The sequence below is a fragment of the Hibiscus syriacus genome, unplaced genomic scaffold (assembly GCF_006381635.1).
Source record: "Hibiscus syriacus cultivar Baekdansim isolate YM2019G1 unplaced genomic scaffold, ASM638163v2 tig00111718_pilon, whole genome shotgun sequence".
NCBI lineage: Eukaryota > Viridiplantae > Streptophyta > Magnoliopsida > Malvales > Malvaceae > Hibiscus > Hibiscus syriacus.
In genome coordinates this window covers 80,649-99,241 of record NW_024063161.1, presented here as the reverse complement: position 1 = coordinate 99,241, position 18,593 = coordinate 80,649, and the positions used below count along the sequence as shown (strand labels likewise).

At 38.1% G+C, this 18,593-nt stretch overlaps 1 protein-coding gene across 2 annotated transcripts; it reads left to right on the top strand.

The window, feature by feature from the left end:
* Positions 1–13,971: 13,971 nt before the first annotated feature.
* Positions 13,972–18,011, top strand: LOC120168249. 2 transcript variants are annotated; one of them, XM_039177036.1, is made up of 12 exons: positions 13,972–14,043; positions 14,461–14,547; positions 14,992–15,096; positions 15,196–15,312; positions 15,480–15,720; positions 15,953–16,110; positions 16,193–16,530; positions 16,634–16,733; positions 16,967–17,026; positions 17,126–17,209; positions 17,304–17,420; positions 17,516–18,011. In XM_039177036.1, exons 2-12 carry the CDS (start codon positions 14,485–14,487, stop codon positions 17,813–17,815), a joined length of 1,683 nt encoding a protein of 560 aa, XP_039032967.1. In that variant the 5' UTR covers positions 13,972–14,043; positions 14,461–14,484; the 3' UTR covers positions 17,816–18,011. The 2 variants fall into 2 exon arrangements, with proteins under 2 accessions (XP_039032967.1, XP_039032966.1); XM_039177035.1 differs by lacking the exon at positions 13,972–14,043 and having other exon boundaries at positions 14,410–14,547.
* Positions 18,012–18,593: the final 582 nt, after the last annotated feature.

Genomic DNA, 18,593 nt, shown 5'->3' with positions numbered 1-18,593 from the left:
AACTTTTGCAGCCATACATCATTTTCACGCGGCTCACTTCTGAGATTAACCTGCATAAACCAAACATTTGCTCAAACAACCTTTTCTACACATCTAAAACCTACAAACAGCAAATTATTGAATTCTAGGTACTTAACCAAACATTTTCAAACCACAAGCCTATAAACATACCAATTGTTTATGGACATTTTTATAACGCAGATGCAGGTAGGCAGCGTCTCGTATATATCGATCTAGCCATATAATGTCGAAACCACAAGCCTACTGCAGCTCTATCTATATCGGTGGGAGGTAGATACTTTATACTTCCTGTGATCAAACGGTCCAACGCCAAGCATACGAGAGGACCACAATCCCCTCTGGGTCCTTTCGTTTATTGTGGTGCGGTCTCATCTCTGCTAACTGTAATATTGAGCTTCTTTGGCTTCTTGTTTCCAGAACGAGTCCAATAATTTATCGCATCCAAGAATTTAGCCAAATAAGAGCTCCATCCCTTAATAATATCTCTTAAATCAGCCAATGATATGTAATTTATCATGCTGTCATATACTATAGCCTTAAGGGATGGGATCTGAAGCTCGACAAGAAGCCAATGGTTACGTTCCAAAACAGGGATAAACACCTGCAATCATAAGTAATAATTCATTCATTTGCGCACTTATTTATGAATACCTTTAAACTCAATCTAAAATAAACACTAACCTTATCGACCTCCCACCATGCAGGATAAAGTTTAGCTTGTCCATTGCCCAACGCAAACGATTCATCTCGTTGATTCTTCAAGTGAACGGCGTTAAAAGACGTCGGCATAATTGTATATCGTGTATTTCTTTTATTTTCCTTAAGTTTCCTAATTATTAGAAGACGTGACACCCACGCATCGATATGCTGTTTTACAAAAAAAGATATATATTAGTAACTTACATAAATTTACAAAAAAATAATCAAATTAAAATATAAGAAAAATATAAGACTTACCCCTCCATCGAAATAGCCATTGTCTTCGACCCCTAATAATACGCCCCACCAAGACCGATCAAGCAACAAATAGATATCATCATTGAGCTTGCATATGTCAGTGAAACACCCCTGGCTTCGCTCATGTAGATAAAAATCAACTGCGGTCTTAGCCCAAAGGGTGTTATCCAGAATTGTGTCCGGTAGTTGTTCCCTCTCTACTTCAGATACCGGTATGGTACTGGCCGGTAACTCATACGAGAGCCAACTTGAATCCATCATGTCCGGCACGTCAGAGGGTTTCTCAAGAATCCTACATATGACGCCATGTGAATCGGGCTCTTGAATGGTGGGAGGGACCTCTTCAACGATGACAGTAGCCTCTTGAACGGTGGGAGGGGACTCTCGAGGAATGATAGGGACCTCTTCAATGATAGGAGTGGACTCTTGAGGGATGACAGTGGCCTCTTGAACGGTGGGAGGGGACTCTCGAGGAATGATAGGGGCCTCTTCAACGATAGGAGTGGACTCTTGAGGGATGACAGGCGAGTCGGGCTTCTTCTTGCGGTGTCTTCGCACTATTGGGGTATACGGAGACTTAATAGCACGTGCACGCCGTCTGATGCGTGAACTCTGTCGTGCAAGAAAAACCCGACGTAAAGCATCCACCTTATCGATCCGCTAAATAATTAAATACAAATATCAGTAAATAAACGGACATGATATTTAAACAGTGAAAACAAAGACAAATATATTTCAAAACTTCAACCAAAAGACAAAACAAAGACAAATACTAACTTCAGAGTGTTAAAGAATACACAGTTTAGCAGAATTGGCAGCAACCGAATAAATTTACTTCAACCAAAAGACAAAACAAAAAGACAAATACTAACTTCACAGTGTTAATAAACAGTTTAGCAGTATTGGCAGCAACCGAATAAATTTACTAAGCAATCTAAGTGAAATGGTTAATTTAAGTGAAATTACGAGTAAATTTATCATCAAGTTAAATATGGAAAATCTTAAACTTACCTCGTTGGGTAGAGTATGAACCTCATTCTGCAACGATACTACCATCTCACTTAGAGCGGCAACCTCACCACGTAAAGTATACACCTCCACACGCCATGCACCATCGTTATCGTGTAGAGTACCGATCTCCTCATGCAAGGCATTGACCTCCACACGCCATGCACCATCGTTATCGCGTAGAGTACCGATCTCCTCACGCAAGGCATTGACCTCATCACGTAACTCCCTTGACTCATCCCGTGGAGGTGGAGAACAGGGAGATAGAAGTCGTGGCATCTTTGCCGGTCGCCTATCATGAGGTGATGGTGGAGAAGAGGCTCGATGATGTGACGGGATAGGTGATGGCTCTCGTTGTAGAGGTGTATAGTCGGGTCGATCAGGTGATGGCTCTGGGTGAGGTGATGGCTCTCGAAGTGGAGGAAGTGGAGGTTGCTCATCATTCGTGCCATCAAGAAAACGCTAACTAGCTTGCCACCAATCAGTGGCAAGCTCAGCCTCCGTGGGTGTCAGTCTCATTAATGGAATGTTGGCCTCCTAAAAATATAAAAACTCAAACAAAGTTAAACGTCTACTATTAATAACTTGTTTATATATGATAGTATTTGTGTTAACTTACATTATTTATTGTCGCATATGGTATTAAGTCTTCCCAATCCAACAGACGTTTCCTCTTCCAGGAAATAGCACTGGGAATATCATTTGAAGTTTTTATTGCATATGTCTTCATGGCGGGAAAGGCCTCGAATATCCAAATCTACAAATAATATAATAACAAACATTAGTAATTGTTAAATAATTAATTATAATTTTGAAAACATTATATAGAAATTCTTACCTTAAAGGCCCAAACAAAGCCTGACAAAGTGTATTTCGACCCATCGTCCCGCAATCTTTTGCGGTCATCAAAGGCAGACGACAACTTAGTCCAGGTAGCTTTCCATATATACGAACCCCACGGAAACAGATTCCATGCATTTAGGTCCTCTACCAATAATATTAGCTCCTGAGGAATAGGTTGTCTGGCCTCTCTGCCTAAAAAGCCGGCATACAAAAGTAGTAGAAGGCATACTCGGACAACATCGACGTCATTCATCCGAGTAAAACCATCTTTCTTATTAAACAATTTCTTCATGTCGTCGACGTGTAAGTTCGGCTTCTCTATTGACTTATCAGGAAAAACCCTGGATAACCATGATGGGCGGGTGATATGAAGAGTGTACCGGCCTACATCATCGTGTCCGAATCGTAGACCAGTGATTAAGCAGAACTCCTTCTGCCCAAAATAAGTATACGCCGGTGGAAAATGAAACCATATCTCTTCCTCACCACGTTGTATACTGTCGGGTAGATCTCTAGTCATGGTCTGAAGCCACAAATGGGTCAAATTAGCATCTCCACCCGGATGTTGTACTCTCAGCCATGGCCCGAAGCAGGTTTCCTCAAACAATTTTCTTTGTGCAGGTGAAAGCTTCGAAGCAATTGTAGTGGCTAGGCTAACTTTATTCCTTAATGTCAGTGAAGCCGAAAAAAATTTCTACAAAAACAATAAACATACCAAGTTAGATATACCAAAAACTACATTGTCAAGATATACCAAAAATAATTAACATAAATAGTAGTTTATTGTAACATCCTCCATGTCGGGTGAGTGATTAATTTGCAAAGTTTCAACATTTGGTGATTAAAGTAGAATAATTACATAGTTTAAAATGTATGGTTAGTAAATATGAGATGGAAGTAAGGACCAAACGGTCATTTGTAAGTAATTTTTAATTAAAAATAAAATGTTATGGGGTTATATGAGACCCACGTGTGACATTAGGTTCCAGAACCCTCCCATTTCTTCTCCCTTCTTCCTTATTTTCTTCTCTTCCTTCTCTCAACGTGGAGCTTGCAAGTAAAGGTAAGAATCTGAACCTTGGTAGTTTCTTTGATTTTTAAGATTGGAAATGAAAGCTTGGATGTTATATAAGCTAAAGGAAAGCTTATATGACATTAAAACAACAAGATAAGTGTTTTAGAGAATGATTTGGAAAATGAATTTTTAGATGAAATTTTGATAGGAATGAGTTTTTGAAGTTTGAATAAGATTTTTGACTTGTCAAGAAGCTAACTAAGAAGTATGAGGTGTTAGAATTCAAATTAGAACATATTGGAATTTGGGTTGGATTCTTAAATTCTACATGGAGAATTAGATTTCTAAGTTTTAGAGGTATTTAATGGATAATAATTAGTTAAAGTAAGTGTATGAAAGCTAAGAGTAGTAAAGAGAGTGAAATATGTATGTTTGAGCTGAAATGGGATGATTTCCGAGCTCAAATTAGGATTTTCGGGCTAGGGGAATCGGTACCCATTCAAGGGGAACCGATACCCCTTCAACGAATATGATTTCCAGAATGCTAGAGGGGAATCGATACCCCCAGGGGGGAACCGATACCCCCTCATCATATATGAAATTCCAGAATGCTTGAGGGGAATCGATACCCCCAGGGGGGGAACCGATTCCCCCGTGAGAAAAAAAGAAAGAAAGAAAAGAAAGCAAGACTAAGCTATAAATTCTTTAAATTAGTAAGCTATTAAAGCTTAATTTCAAGACATAGACATCTGATGATCATCTTGAAAATTATGTTTATGTAGATACCGAGCCTACTCGAGTTCGGGAACAATCTACAAGTAGAATCGATCGAGGAAAAGGCAAAGAAGTATAGGTGAGTGCATATGCATAACATGAATATAGTAGTATATTCAGTTCTAGACTTGTGATAAGTCTAGATTCCATATTTTGACATATGATTACATTCCATATTATGATACATGACATGAATTTGTATTAAATGTATTACATGACATGAATTCATATTATATGTATTACATGACATGAATATGCAGAAAAAGTTATATGAACTAGGTGATAAAGGTATGTAAATGATATGCCTATGTGTTAAAGGTATGGAAATACTATGTCTACGCGATATGAACTACGGGAAATGTATAAGCCCATGTTATGTAGATGAGAACTATAGGTATAGTTGGCATGCCAAGGGTAGAGGGTATACTCGGTTCTTTAGGACATATGTATATCCTTTGGAACCTGTGTGAAGTCTTGAAAGACACATACTTGATCCATAGTATATGTATATGATTCTTAAGGAATTCTATGTGGTCCTTATGGACATCATTATATGGCACTACGGTGCAATTCTACGGGCACTTCGGTGCAATTCTACGGGCACTTCGGTGCAATTCTACGGGGCACTTCGGTGCATTTATACGAGCTGTGGTGACAGCATAGTGCACAACCTCACATTACTCAAATACCTTAGGTTCTCAATATGCTATCATGGGCCAATAAACTTATTAATACATATTCATGAATGTTACAGTCATACGCTTACAGGTATGGATATTGATGAAGTATACTACTTTGATTAAGTACATGTTTGCATCTCATCTCATATGATCCTGACATTTTCATTACATTACATTGCCTTGTTATTATTATTGCCTCACTAAGTCGATGACTTAGCGTGTGAGTGTTTCACACGTAGGATCCGAGGAATTAGACGAGACAGGTGAAGCAGCTTGACAGTATTACTCCTGCAACCATCAGATCAGAAGCAACTTAATCAGTAGGTCATTTTGTGATGTAAATAGCAGTTGGCATGTAATTAAAGGGTTAAGTTGTGTATGCTCTGAATATTTTGGTAAACTTATATTACAGTATGTATATTATTGTATTTTCTTAATACAAGTACAAATATTTTACTATTATTTATTAAGAGTTGTGTTTTAAAGTCAATGTAGTATCTCTGACTCATATCCGGGTCGGGAATGGGTTGGGGGTGTTACATTTAATGGTATCAGAGCTATGGTTTAGCCGATTCTAGGCATAAACCAGAGTCTATGGAGTCTTTAAATGGAATACATGCCAACAAATAGTGAGAACTTCTGATCTGGTATAGTATGAGTATGTTGTTTTGCTAATAGAACAATGTGTTTATTCTTATTAGATGTCCGGACATAATAGCTCCCGAAGTGAAGCGGGAGAAGATAGGCATGCTGAAAGCATTAATTCACCTGCCCTGGCCAGGCAAGGTGAAGAACAGGCATCTCAAGGAGTGCCTGTACAAGATCAAGATACGTTCTTCAGAACGTTAGACGCTATTCTGACGCGTCTTCAACCTCCTGTTCCACTAACTCCACGAATTAATGTAGCAAAAGAGTTGAGAAGTTTAGGAGCTCCCGAATTTAAGGGAGAAGCTGAGGAAGGTCCGGTGTCAGCGGATCTTTGGTTGAATGATTTGAAAATCATGTTAGATGGTCTCCACTGTTCCGAAGTGGAGAAATTAGATGGAGCTGTGTCTTTATTAAGGGGTCAGGCGAGGATATGGTGGACGAATGTCACCATGAGGATGTCAACCGACCAGTTGACTTGGTCTTTGTTTTTAGAAGAATTTAAAAACAAGTATATTGAAGATCAGTTTATCCGACAAATGAAGCAGGAATTTATGAATTTGAAGCAGATGAGCCGCTCTGTGTATGAGTACGAATGTGAGTTTAATAAGCTGAGCAGGTTTGCAGCTGAACTTGTGCCTACTGAAAAAGATGCTTGCGAGTGGTTCGTGGAGGGCTTGCGCCCTAGACTTAAAGAAATGTTGATAGTATTAAACTTGTCCTCGTTCCAGGAGGTGATCAATCGTGCAAAAGCTCTTGAAAGGGCTCAGAATGAAAGATTTGGGGACTCAAGGGTTCAGACATCAAAGAGGACGACTACTTATTCTGGTTCAACACCAACAAAAAGGGGAAGAGACTCGGGATTTCGATCACAAACTAGATCAGAATCAGTTGCATCGTCTGCTAGGGGAGCAAGTCAGGCAAGAACTAGACAGACGCAGTCAGTGGAATCCGGTGCTGGGAGATCTACTCCGGGTCAAAGGAAACAGTGTGAGCACTGCGGGAAAAACCATTATGGGGATTGTCGTATGGCTGCTGGGACTTGTTTTCGATGCGGAGAGGCCGGACATTTTGTCCGGGATTGTCCCTTGATTGTTGGTGAGCCGGCACCATCTGGAAGAGCTGGTTCTTTCTCACAAAGAGGACGAGGAAGAGGCAGAGGAAGGAACCCGTCTGAATTCTCTGCTCAACCTGAAGTTCGATCCACTGCTCGAGTGTATAACCTAAAGACAAGTGAAGACCGTGATGACCCTGATATTATAGCAGGTACTTTTCAGTTGTATGATAAATTAGTATTGGTACTGATTGATTCGGGTTCTAATTATTCTTATATTACAAGTAAGTTAGTAAAGGAGTTGGGGATTCCCTTAGAAGCTACAAGTAATGAGATTATAGTAACAACTCCGTTAGGCCATAGTGCCCGGGTGAATAAAGTCTGTAAGGGGTGTCCCATAAAGGTTCAAGGAATTGAATTCCCTGCTAATCTGATGGAATTACCCTTTGACGAGTTTGAAGTGATTCTGGGAATGGATTGGTTGTTCCGTTATTATGGAGATGTTAGTTGCAGATTGAAAAAGGTAACTCTGAAAAGTCCAGAAGGAACAGAGATAAGTGTGAGCAGTGAAAAGTTTAATCCTTTACCAAATGTAATATCAGTGATGTCTGCCAAGAAATTATTGCTACAAGGATGTCAGGGTTTCCTTGCAAATGTGATTGATTCAAGAGCTCAAGAGAAAAGGTTAGAGGAAATTCCAATAGTTCGAGAGTTCCCTGATGTTTTTCCTGCTGAATTGCCAGGATTACCTCAGGATAGAGAGGTAGAATTCCAAATTGAAATAATGCCGGGAACAGCTCCGATTGCAATGGCACCTTATCGAATGGCTCCGAAAGAATTGCAAGAGTTAAAGAATCAATTACAAGAATTGCTAGAGAAGGGATTTATCCAACCAAGTGTATCGCCTTGAGGAGCTCTGGTGTTATTTGTTAAAAAGAATGATGGATCAATGCGCCTTTGCATTGACTATCGACAGCTCAATAAGGTGACCATCAAGAACAAGTATCCTCTTCCGCGCATTGATGATTTGTTTGATCAACTAAAAGGAGCTTCGGTATTTTCGAAGATCGATCTACGTTCGGGTTATCATCAATTGAAGATCTAGGAGAAAGATATTCCGAAGACAGCTTTCAGAACGAGATATGGTCATTATGAATTCATAGTAATGCCATTCGGAGTAACGAATGCACCTGCTGCTTTTATGGATCTCATGAACAGGATTTTTCAGCCCTATCTGGACCAGTTTGTTGTTGTCTTTATTGATGACATACTGGTGTACTCGAAATCCCATGAAGAGCATAGCACACATTTGAGGATCGTCTTGCAAATTTTAAGAGATAAAAAGTTGTATGCCAAATTGTCCAAATGTGAGTTCTGGTTAAAGGAAGTAATTTTCCTGGGGCATGTGATCTCGGCAGTTGGGATTAGAGTAGACCCTCAGAAAGTTAAAGCTATAATGGATTGGGAAGTTCCTAAGAATGTGTCTGAAGTTCGGAGTTTTCTTGGACTTGCCGGTTACTATCGAAGATTCGTTAAGAATTTTTCGATGATTGTGCTGCCTCTAACAAAGCTAATGAGAAAGAATGTACCATTTGTTTGGACTTCTGAATGTCAAGAAAGTTTCGAAGCTTTAAAGAGAATTCTGACGGAAACTCCGATATTGGTTCAACCGGAATCTGGCAAGAATTTTGTAGTATACAGTGACGCATCCCATAACGGGTTGGGGTGTGTATTAATGCAAGAAGGAAAAGTGGTAGCGTACGCATCGAGACAGTTGAAACCACATGAAAGGAATTACCCCACTCATGATCTAGAAATGGCTGCTGTAGTATTCGCTCTCAGGATTTGGCGTCATTATCTTTATGGGGAGCGTTGTTACTTATATACGGATCATAAGAGCCTGAAGTACTTGATGACTCAAAAAGAATTGAATTTGAGGCAACGTAGATGGGTAGAGTTCTTAAAGGATTATGATGTGATAATTGACTATCATCCCGGAAAGGCTAATGTGGTAGCAGATGCTCTGAGTAGAAAGACGTTTGCAGCTTTACGAGCTATGGATGCAAGATTATCTTTAACGGGAGATGGTGGTCTTTGTGCAGAATTAACCCTTAGACCAGCATGGTTGGAACGAATAGGAGAATTGCAATGTAAAGATGAAGTGTGTTTGAAAAGAATTGAGCAAGTAAAGAACAAAGAGATTAAAGACTTTGAGATTAAGTCAGATGGAAATCTATATTGTAAAGGAAGAATTGTAATACCCGACAATGACGACTTGAAGAAGGAGATATTAACAGAGGCTCATTGCAGTCCGTTAACGATGCACCCGGGTGGAACCAAGATGTATATGGATTTGAAGGATCGATTTTGGTGGTCAGGGATGAAGCGAAGCATCACAGAATTTGTGTCTAAGTGTTTGATATGTCAACAAGTCAAAGCCGAGCATCAAGTTCCATCAGGATTATTGCAACCGCTTTTCATTCCTCAATGGAAGTGGGAAAATGTTACGATGGATTTTGTTTCGGGGTTACCCTTGACCCCGAACAAAAGAGAATCAATCTGGGTAATTGTTGATCGATTAACTAAGTCAGCGCATTTCCTCCCGGTTAGAACAGATTTCTCTATGGAAAAGTATGTAGAGCTGTATATTAGAGAAGTTATTAGATTGCATGGAGTACCTGTTTCCATAGTCTCTGATCGGGACCCTCGATTCACTTCTAGATTCTGGAAATCTTTGCATGGAGCGTTGGGGACTCGTTTAAACTTTAGTACAGCTTTTCATCCTCAGACTGATGGGCAATCAGAGAGAACTATTCAGATATTGGAAGATATGTTGAGAGCGTGCGTAATGGAATTTAAAGGATCATGGGAAAAGTATTTACCGCTGGCAGAGTTCGCTTACAACAATAGTTATCAGTCTAGTATAAAGATGGCCCCCTATTAAGCATTATATGGAAGAAAATGTCGTACTACATTAAATTGGTATGAACTCAAAGACCGAAGTGTTCTTGGTCCGGATTTAATTCAAGATGTAGAACAGAAAGTTCGAGAAATTCAGTATAACCTCAAACTGGCCTCTGATCGGCAAAAGTCCTATTCTGATCTTAAAAGGAAAGAAATTGAATTTCAAGTTGGAGATAAAGTGTTTTTAAAAGTGTCTCCATGGAAGAAGGTGTTGAGATTTGGTCGGAAAGGAAAATTGAGTCCTCGGTTTATTGGACCATATGAGATTGTAAAGAGAGTAGGACCTGTAGCATATCAGCTAACTTTACCACCTGAGATGGAAAAGATACATGATGTTTTTCACGTTTCAATGCTTCGAAGATATAGATCTGACCCTTCTCATATCGTGACACCAGAAGAGATTGAGGTTCGTCCTGACTTGACTTATGAGGAAGAACCGATTCAAATTTTAGCACATGAAGTTAAGCAATTGAGGAACAAGATTATTCCTTTGGTCAAAGTATTGTGGAGAAATCACAAAGTAGAAGAAGCAACATGGGAGCGTGAAGAAGATATGCGACATCAATACCCACATTTGTTTGTGCAATGAAAATTCGAGGACGAATTTTCTTAAGGGGGAGAGATTTGTAACATCCTCCATGTCGGGTGAGTGATTAATTTGCAAAGTTTCAACATTTGGTGATTAAAGTAGAATAATTACATAGTTTAAAATGTATGGTTAGTAAATATGAGATGGAAGTAAGGACCAAATGGTCATTTGTAAGTAATTTTTAATTAAAAATAAAATGTTATGGGGTTATATGAGACCCATGTGTGACATTAGGTTCCAGAACCCTCCCATTTCTTCTCCCTTCTTCCTTATTTTCTTCTCTTCCTTCTCTCAACGTGGAGCTTGCAAGTAAAGGTAAGAATCTGAACCTTGGTAGTTTCTTTGATTTTTAAGATTGGAAATGAAAGCTTGGATGTTATATAAGCTAAAGGAAAGCTTATATGACATTAAAACAACAAGATAAGTGTTTTAGAGAATGATTTGGAAAATGAATTTTTAGATGAAATTTTGATAGGAATGAGTTTTTGAAGTTTGAATAAGATTTTTGACTTGTCAAGAAGCTAACTAAGAAGTATGAGGTGTTAGAATTCAAATTAGAACATATTGGAATTTGGGTTGGATTCTTAAATTCTACATGGAGAATTAGATTTCTAAGTTTTAGAGGTATTTAATGGATAATAATTAGTTAAAGTAAGTGTATGAAAGCTAAGAGTAGTAAAGAGAGTGAAATATGTATGTTTGAGCTGAAATGGGATGATTTCCGAGCTCAAATTAGGATTTTCGGGCTAGGGGAATCGGTACCCATTCAAGGGGAACCGATACCCCTTCAACGAATATGATTTCCAGAATGCTAGAGGGGAATCGATACCCCCAGGGGGAACCGATACCCCCTCATCGTATATGAAATTCCAGAATGCTTGAGGGGAATCGATACCCCCAGGGGGGGAACCGATTCCCCCATGAGAAAAAAAGAAAGAAAGAAAAGAAAGCAAGACTAAGCTATAAATTCTTTAAATTAGTAAGCTATTAAAGCTTAATTTCAAGACATAGACATCTGATGATCATCTTGAAAATTATGTTTATGTAGATACCGAGCCTACTCGAGTTTGGGAACAATCTACAAGTAGAATCGATCGAGGAAAAGGCAAAGAAGTATAGGTGAGTGCATATGCATAACATGAATATAGTAGTATATTCAGTTCTAGACTTGTGATAAGTCTAGATTCCATATTTTGACATATGATTACATTCCATATTATGATACATGACATGAATTTGTATTAAATGTATTACATGACATGAATTCATATTATATGTATTACATGACATGAATATGCAGAAAAAGTTATATGAACTAGGTGATAAAGGTATGTAAATGATATGCCTATGTGTTAAAGGTATGGAAATACTATGTCTACGCGATATGAACTACGGGAAATGTATAAGCCCATGTTATGTAGATGAGAACTATAGGTATAGTTGGCATGCCAAGGGTAGAGGGTATACTCGGTTCTTTAGGACATATGTATATCCTTTGGAACCTGTGTGAAGTCTTGAAAGACACATACTTGATCCATAGTATATGTATATGATTCTTAAGGAATTCTATGTGGTCCTTATGGACATCATTATATGGCACTACGGTGCAATTCTACGGGCACTTCGGTGCAATTCTACGGGCACTTCGGTGCAATTCTACGGGGCACTTCGGTGCATTTATACGAGCTGTGGTGACAGCATAGTGCACAACCTCACATTACTCAAATACCTTAGGTTCTCAATATGCTATCATGGGCCAATAAACTTATTAATACAGATTCATGAATGTTACAGTCATACGCTTACAGGTATGGATATTGATGAAGTATACTACATTGATTAAGTACATGTTTGCATCTCATCTCATATGATCCTGACATTTTCATTACATTACATTGCCTTGTTATTATTATTGCCTCACTAAGTCGATGACTTAGCGTGTGAGTGTTTCACACGTAGGATCCGAGGAATTAGACGAGACAGGTGAAGCAGCTTGACAGTATTACTCCTGCAACCATCAGATCAGAAGCAACTTAATCAGTAGGTCATTTTGTGATGTAAATAGCAGTTGGCATGTAATTAAAGGGTTAAGTTGTGTATGCTCTGAATATTTTGGTAAACTTATATTACAGTATGTATATTATTGTATTTTCTTAATACAAGTACAAATATTTTACTATTATTTATTAAGAGTTGTGTTTTAAAGTCAATGTAGTATCTCTGACTCATATCCGGGTCGGGTATGGGTTGTGGGTGTTACATTTATTCTTGAAACTAAAATTTGCAACACTGTTTTGTCTTTTGGTTGAAATGAAAATCGCAACGAGATAATGAGAATCGCAACGCGAAATGACTATCGCAACGAGAGAATCGCAACGAATAGTTATTTCCGCGTTGCGATTTTCATTCTCGAAACTATTCTTCTTCTGCATTACTTCAACCAAAAGACAAAACAAAGACAAATACTAACTTCACAGGCTAAATAGTTTAGCAGTATTGGCAGCAATCGAATGAATTTAATAAGAAATCTAAGTGAAATGGTTAATCTATTATTGAAATTACCAGTAAACTTATCATCAATCTCAATATGAAAAACCTAAAAATAATGAAAAAATTTCAAAATAAAAATAAAAAAAACTAACCATCGGAGGTTGATTTTCCATTTCTGAATGATTGTGAGGGATTTTTGACTGTGAATGGTTGTGAGGGATTTCGCCGGCGATGGGGACGGATTTCGCCATAGAGAGTGAGAGATGGAGATGGGACTGAGTGTTGTGATTTTGGGTTTGAGGTTATGAGTTGCGATTACTGTGGACGGTTCAGTTTCCGATTTATTAAGAAAAAATTCGTGTTTGGAATTTGAAAAAAAATACGCGTTAATACGAATGGCGCTATGTAAATCGCGTTGTGAAAGTCAGAATCGCGTTGCGAAAGTCAGTATCTCGTTGCGATTTTGTATTATCGCATTGCGATAGTAAGTATCGCATTGCGATAGTCAGTATCGCATTGCGATTTTCCCAATTCGCGTTGCGATTTACTTATTCGCATTGCGAATTGGGAAAATCGCAACGACACTGTAGACCATCGCAACGCGATTTCCAACTATCACAACGCGAATTTGCGATAATGGAGATCGCGTTGCGAATTAGCGATCGCATTACGATTTTGTTGGTCATTTTGACAAATCCGAAAAAAGTTGATTAAAATCGTATATTATAAGGTATTTTTGGTCACTGAGGCGATTTTCTCTTAATATTAACTTTTTCCCTGTAATTTCATAATTTCTTTCAAAAGAAATTACAAATAGTGATAAGACTCAACCCCAAGAAGAAGAAAAAACCCGATTCATCATATCGTATATTACCAATTTTCTTTACATGATTTACAGGCTAAAAGTGGATTAGTGATGTGTTGTAGTAGTTAGTGAAGTGGGGGGAAAAAAAGGGAGATGCATGTTGATTCATGATGACACAAGCAAGGGAGTGGAGTGTTTGTGTACAGCTCTATCTTGTTTTCCTGGATGCGCCTGTTTTGCCTTTCTTACTATCTATTTCCACATCACCGGTTACTACTTATGATACTCTTCCTTTGCTGTAAATTTATATCATATAATCTTCCAATTTCCAAACAAGACAAGACACTACAGCAAGCCTAGTTAACCTGCCACCTTCCTCTCTTTAGAATTGGTATTTGGGGTGTCTGCTTCATTTTTAAAATCCCAAAGCTTTGCCATTTTTAATCTCTACTTGTTTGGAGGGAGGCATTGAAGTTTGTCTGTGTTTGTTATGGAAAGTCTTTTTTTACGTTGAAGGTCTGAATCTAATCACTCTTTTTTGTTCATGATGAAGATTTACATTGTTATCGTTGTTTATATGATCTTTGTTTAAGTTTTTGAATTGGGTTTTTGCAGATTTGGTAGTGGAGTGTTGCAAGGATGAATACCAGAGTCAGGACGTCTGTTGTTCAGTCCAGGAAAGTTTCTGGGAAGAATGAAAAGGTAATAACTGATCACAGTATTTAAGAGTTTTAATCAATGGCCAAACTGGGTCCTGGATTTCTCATTATTTTAATACTACTATTTGTTTTGAAAAACGATTTGTACTGTATTATGTATAAAGGAATGTGACTACTCCTTAATTGTCTTCAATTTCAAGAAAAATGCCTCTCAGCTCCCGGAAAGTTTTTGAAAAGTAAGCTTCTTTGATTGGAATCCAATGCGGGTTTTAACAGTTTAAATCTTGGATGGAATGGAAGAAGGCTTTTGTATTATTCCCTTGGATTTGAAATTCCCTGGAGTTTTCCAGGAAATTGTGGGTTGGCTTCATTATCTATCAGGAAACTATGTGGTTTCAAATTCTTCCATTGTTATTTGATTTCTCCAACTTTTTCTTCTTATATGCTTGATAAAACTCGCTGTTTGCAACTTTTTTTCTCTTTGAAGGAAAAGGCTGAAATGCAAGGTACCAAGCCACCTATTGTTGCAACAAAGGCGATGAAGAATCGACGAGATTCCAGCGAAGAGAGAAAAATGGTCTTACAACAAGATGTATAGCCTTTATTTCCCTGAGTTGCTGCAAGTTTTTGGATTTCTTACACAACAATTTATTGTAGTTACAGATTGTATTAAAACGCCAATGTTCGTCAGGTTGATAAACTGAAGAAGAAGCTTAGACAGGAAGAGAACATTCATCGAGCTCTGGAGAGAGCTTTTAACCGTCCCTTTGGAGCTTTACCTCGTCTTCCTCCATATCTCCCTCCTCCTGTAAGTAATCCACTATCTCATTATCTCCTTGGATGCTTTTTTTTTCTCTTTTCAAAAATTAAAGAAACGATTCAAGGATTCCACATTGGTAATGGAGTCATGCCGATCGGATTGCTCATTTGGACAGTGTCAAGTAGGAATTTTAATGTTGGATTCTGCTTTTGTAGACATTGGAGCTTTTAGCGGAAGTGGCGGTGCTGGAGGAGGAGATTGTCCGGCTCGAAGAACAGGTAGTGCACTTTAGACAAGACTTGTATCAAGAAGCTGTCTATACATCATCCTCGAAATGGAACACAGAGAGTTCAATTGATTTGAGTGAGCCTTGCCCGGATAATTGTCCCAAACGTCTGCAACCAAAAACTTCAACTAGAATTACTTACATGGCAAGTCATATGCAATCCCTTTCAGGTAAAGTTTTTGGTATTTTTTTTATTAATATGGGATAAGTATAAGGCATATTTGTTCAAATATAACTCTCAAACTTTTGAGATTGAACGGGCATCTATGGTTCTCGAACCGGGTCCTCAAGGAATAACAATAATTCCTTTAGCACAGAGGTCACTTGTTTCGTGCCATTAACATTTGAAACATGTATTTGAAGTGACAGTAGGATCCAAACTTATTGATTTTGTTTTTTCAGATGATGGGAGAGGAAAAGAGAACCAGTCTTGTACTAATTCTTCAAAGAGCAATAAGGTATCCTTGATGGATAAAAGCCAATTAGTAAGAACACCTGTGAAGAGACCTTTGATTGATTCAAAGCCTTCAGAGAAACGTTTAGATCCTGAAAAATTGCAGGCATGAACCAATGTCATTCCCTTTGTAGTTACTGTAGACTTATGTGCAGTTAAATGAGTATCGACTTGTTTTACATGTTCAGATAGATAGCAGAGTGAGAGACCACGATAGTTCAGATGAGGGACCGATGGCAAATAATGGCCCAAATAGAGTTTCCGAGGAGCTTGTGAAATGCCTGTCCACCATTTTCTTAAGAATGAGTTCAATGAAGAGAAAGTCTAGTGCAGAAAGTTTTCCTTGGTTATCAATGTTTGGCTCCCAAGAAAGCAGGGATGAAACAAAATTTCAGGACCCTTATGGTATTTGTTTGAATTTCGGGAGGAGAGATATCGGCAGGTATAAGCATTTCATTTCGATTGATGCTGACTCAATCAATGCAAATCGAACATCAAATTCTTTATTTCTGCTGCGCAGACTGAAGTAAGTCATCAGTTATTAGATCAGTTTTCTTCTTATTTTTATGTACTCTAATATATGCAGAAGTTCTAAAGAATTGTGATCATTTTGTATGTTGAATTATCAGGCTACTCCTTGCAAGACTTGCCTCCTCCAACGTGCAGAAACTAAATCCTCAGGAGAGGCTTGCCTTCTGGATAAATATCTACAATTCCTGCATGATGAATGTATGTGAACTGTCAATATAAACTAAAAAGATTCGGGCTTGTATCACATATTAACTGTTGGTTTAAAATGTATCAAAATCCAAACTAATCATTTCAAACTGGTTTCCTTCACATGAATTTGAACCCTACATTCTCTTATGGTGGTACTCTTTATCTTTTAATGCATTTGGTTTCTGTTACGATAACTGGTCACTCTAGTAGATGAAATCATTTATTACATGATATTGATTCAGGCATTCTTAGGACATGGAGTACCAGAGAGTCCGGAGATGGTTGTGGAATTGATGAGAAAGGTATGATTTCCATTCTTGGGATAGCGTTCTGTTTCATTCTCAACCATTTTGATTAATTAGATGTAATCGGTAGTTTCACAAGAAATTTTGATGAAACAGGCAACTATAAATGTTGGGGGGCGCCTGCTAAACGCAATAACTATTGAACATTTCATTCTCAGATTGCCTTACCATTCCAAATTTGTAAGTGGTGCCTCATTTAAGTTTCTTGGGAACTTTATTCAGATTGATAATCGATTCTTATTTTTCATGTTTCTTATAATTCAAATTTTATCAGACCTTTTCAAAGGGTGCCAAGAACGATGAAATGATTGCCAGGGGCATGTTTGGACTGGAACTATCCGAACCATTGGTGACATTTGCCCTCTCATGTGGAAGCTGGTCTTCACCTGCTGTAAGTTTGTAACTTTGTCTGAAAGAGAAGCTAGGTTTGCTGTTGTTAAAATCATATAGTACTGGTTATTAATTCTTCGGTTCTGTCTGATGAAGGTGCGAGTATATACTGCTTCTAACGTTGGGGCCGAATTGGAAGTTGCAAAGAAAGAGTACTTGCAGGCTACTGTCGGGATTTCATCAACAAAGTTTGCAATCCCCAAGCTGTTGGACTGGTACTTGCTCGACTTTGCTAAGGACTTTGCTTCGTTACTCGATTGGATTTGCCTTCAACTACCAAGTGAATTTGGAAAAGAAGCATTCAAGTATCTTGAAAGAGCTAAAACCGAGTCTCCTCCACGGTTTGTTCAAATTATACCTTATGACTTCAGCTTTAGGTACCTTTTATGCACATAACAAATTATTTGCTACAGTTGAAATTTTTCTTAGTTCTAAGGGTGTAATAATCTCATCCACAATCTTAAATTAGATAATATATAAAAATAAAGGTGTAATCTTTCTCCAAAGTCCTATGTTTTGATTGTAAGCAGTTGTAAGAGGAATGTTCATCAGGGATTTCTGCATTTAATTAATAAGTACTCTTTCAGAAGAACAAAAAAATGAATTCTTTTCCTGTATTTGCTTCAACCAAATATCACAGAATGATCCAGATTTCTCAATTGAACCATCATCATGGATAGTATATCCAGATTTTCATTCATCATCATTGAAAATAGAGGGACCATGAACTTCAAATAGATGGCCCTTAATTTTCCTGTAAGGATTGCCAACTAGCTGACAATGATATTTCAAAGAAAGTCTTGAAGTTTTCATTCAAAGAAAAGTAGGTGTAAGTATTGACAACCCAAATATTCTGCCTGGACGTTTTTAGATTAGTATGCATTAATAATGCCTGCTGAATTCCAATTAAAATCATGAAGCTCTGCGTTCCAAGAAAGCTACTGATATCTGACGCCGAGCAAAAATCCCTGGTGGTCCACAAGAAGCATATTGTACTAGTTTTTTTTCTTCCTTTTTCGTAATTTTTTGTTATTTAATCAATGCTCGGCATCCTAAGGACCCATTTGTTAGTAGCATCCAGCCGCCATTAATTGTGATCTGCTTCGACAACAGACAAAGAGTTCACATTAAACACATCAAAGTCTGTATGAATTGAATAATCCTTTTGATAAAT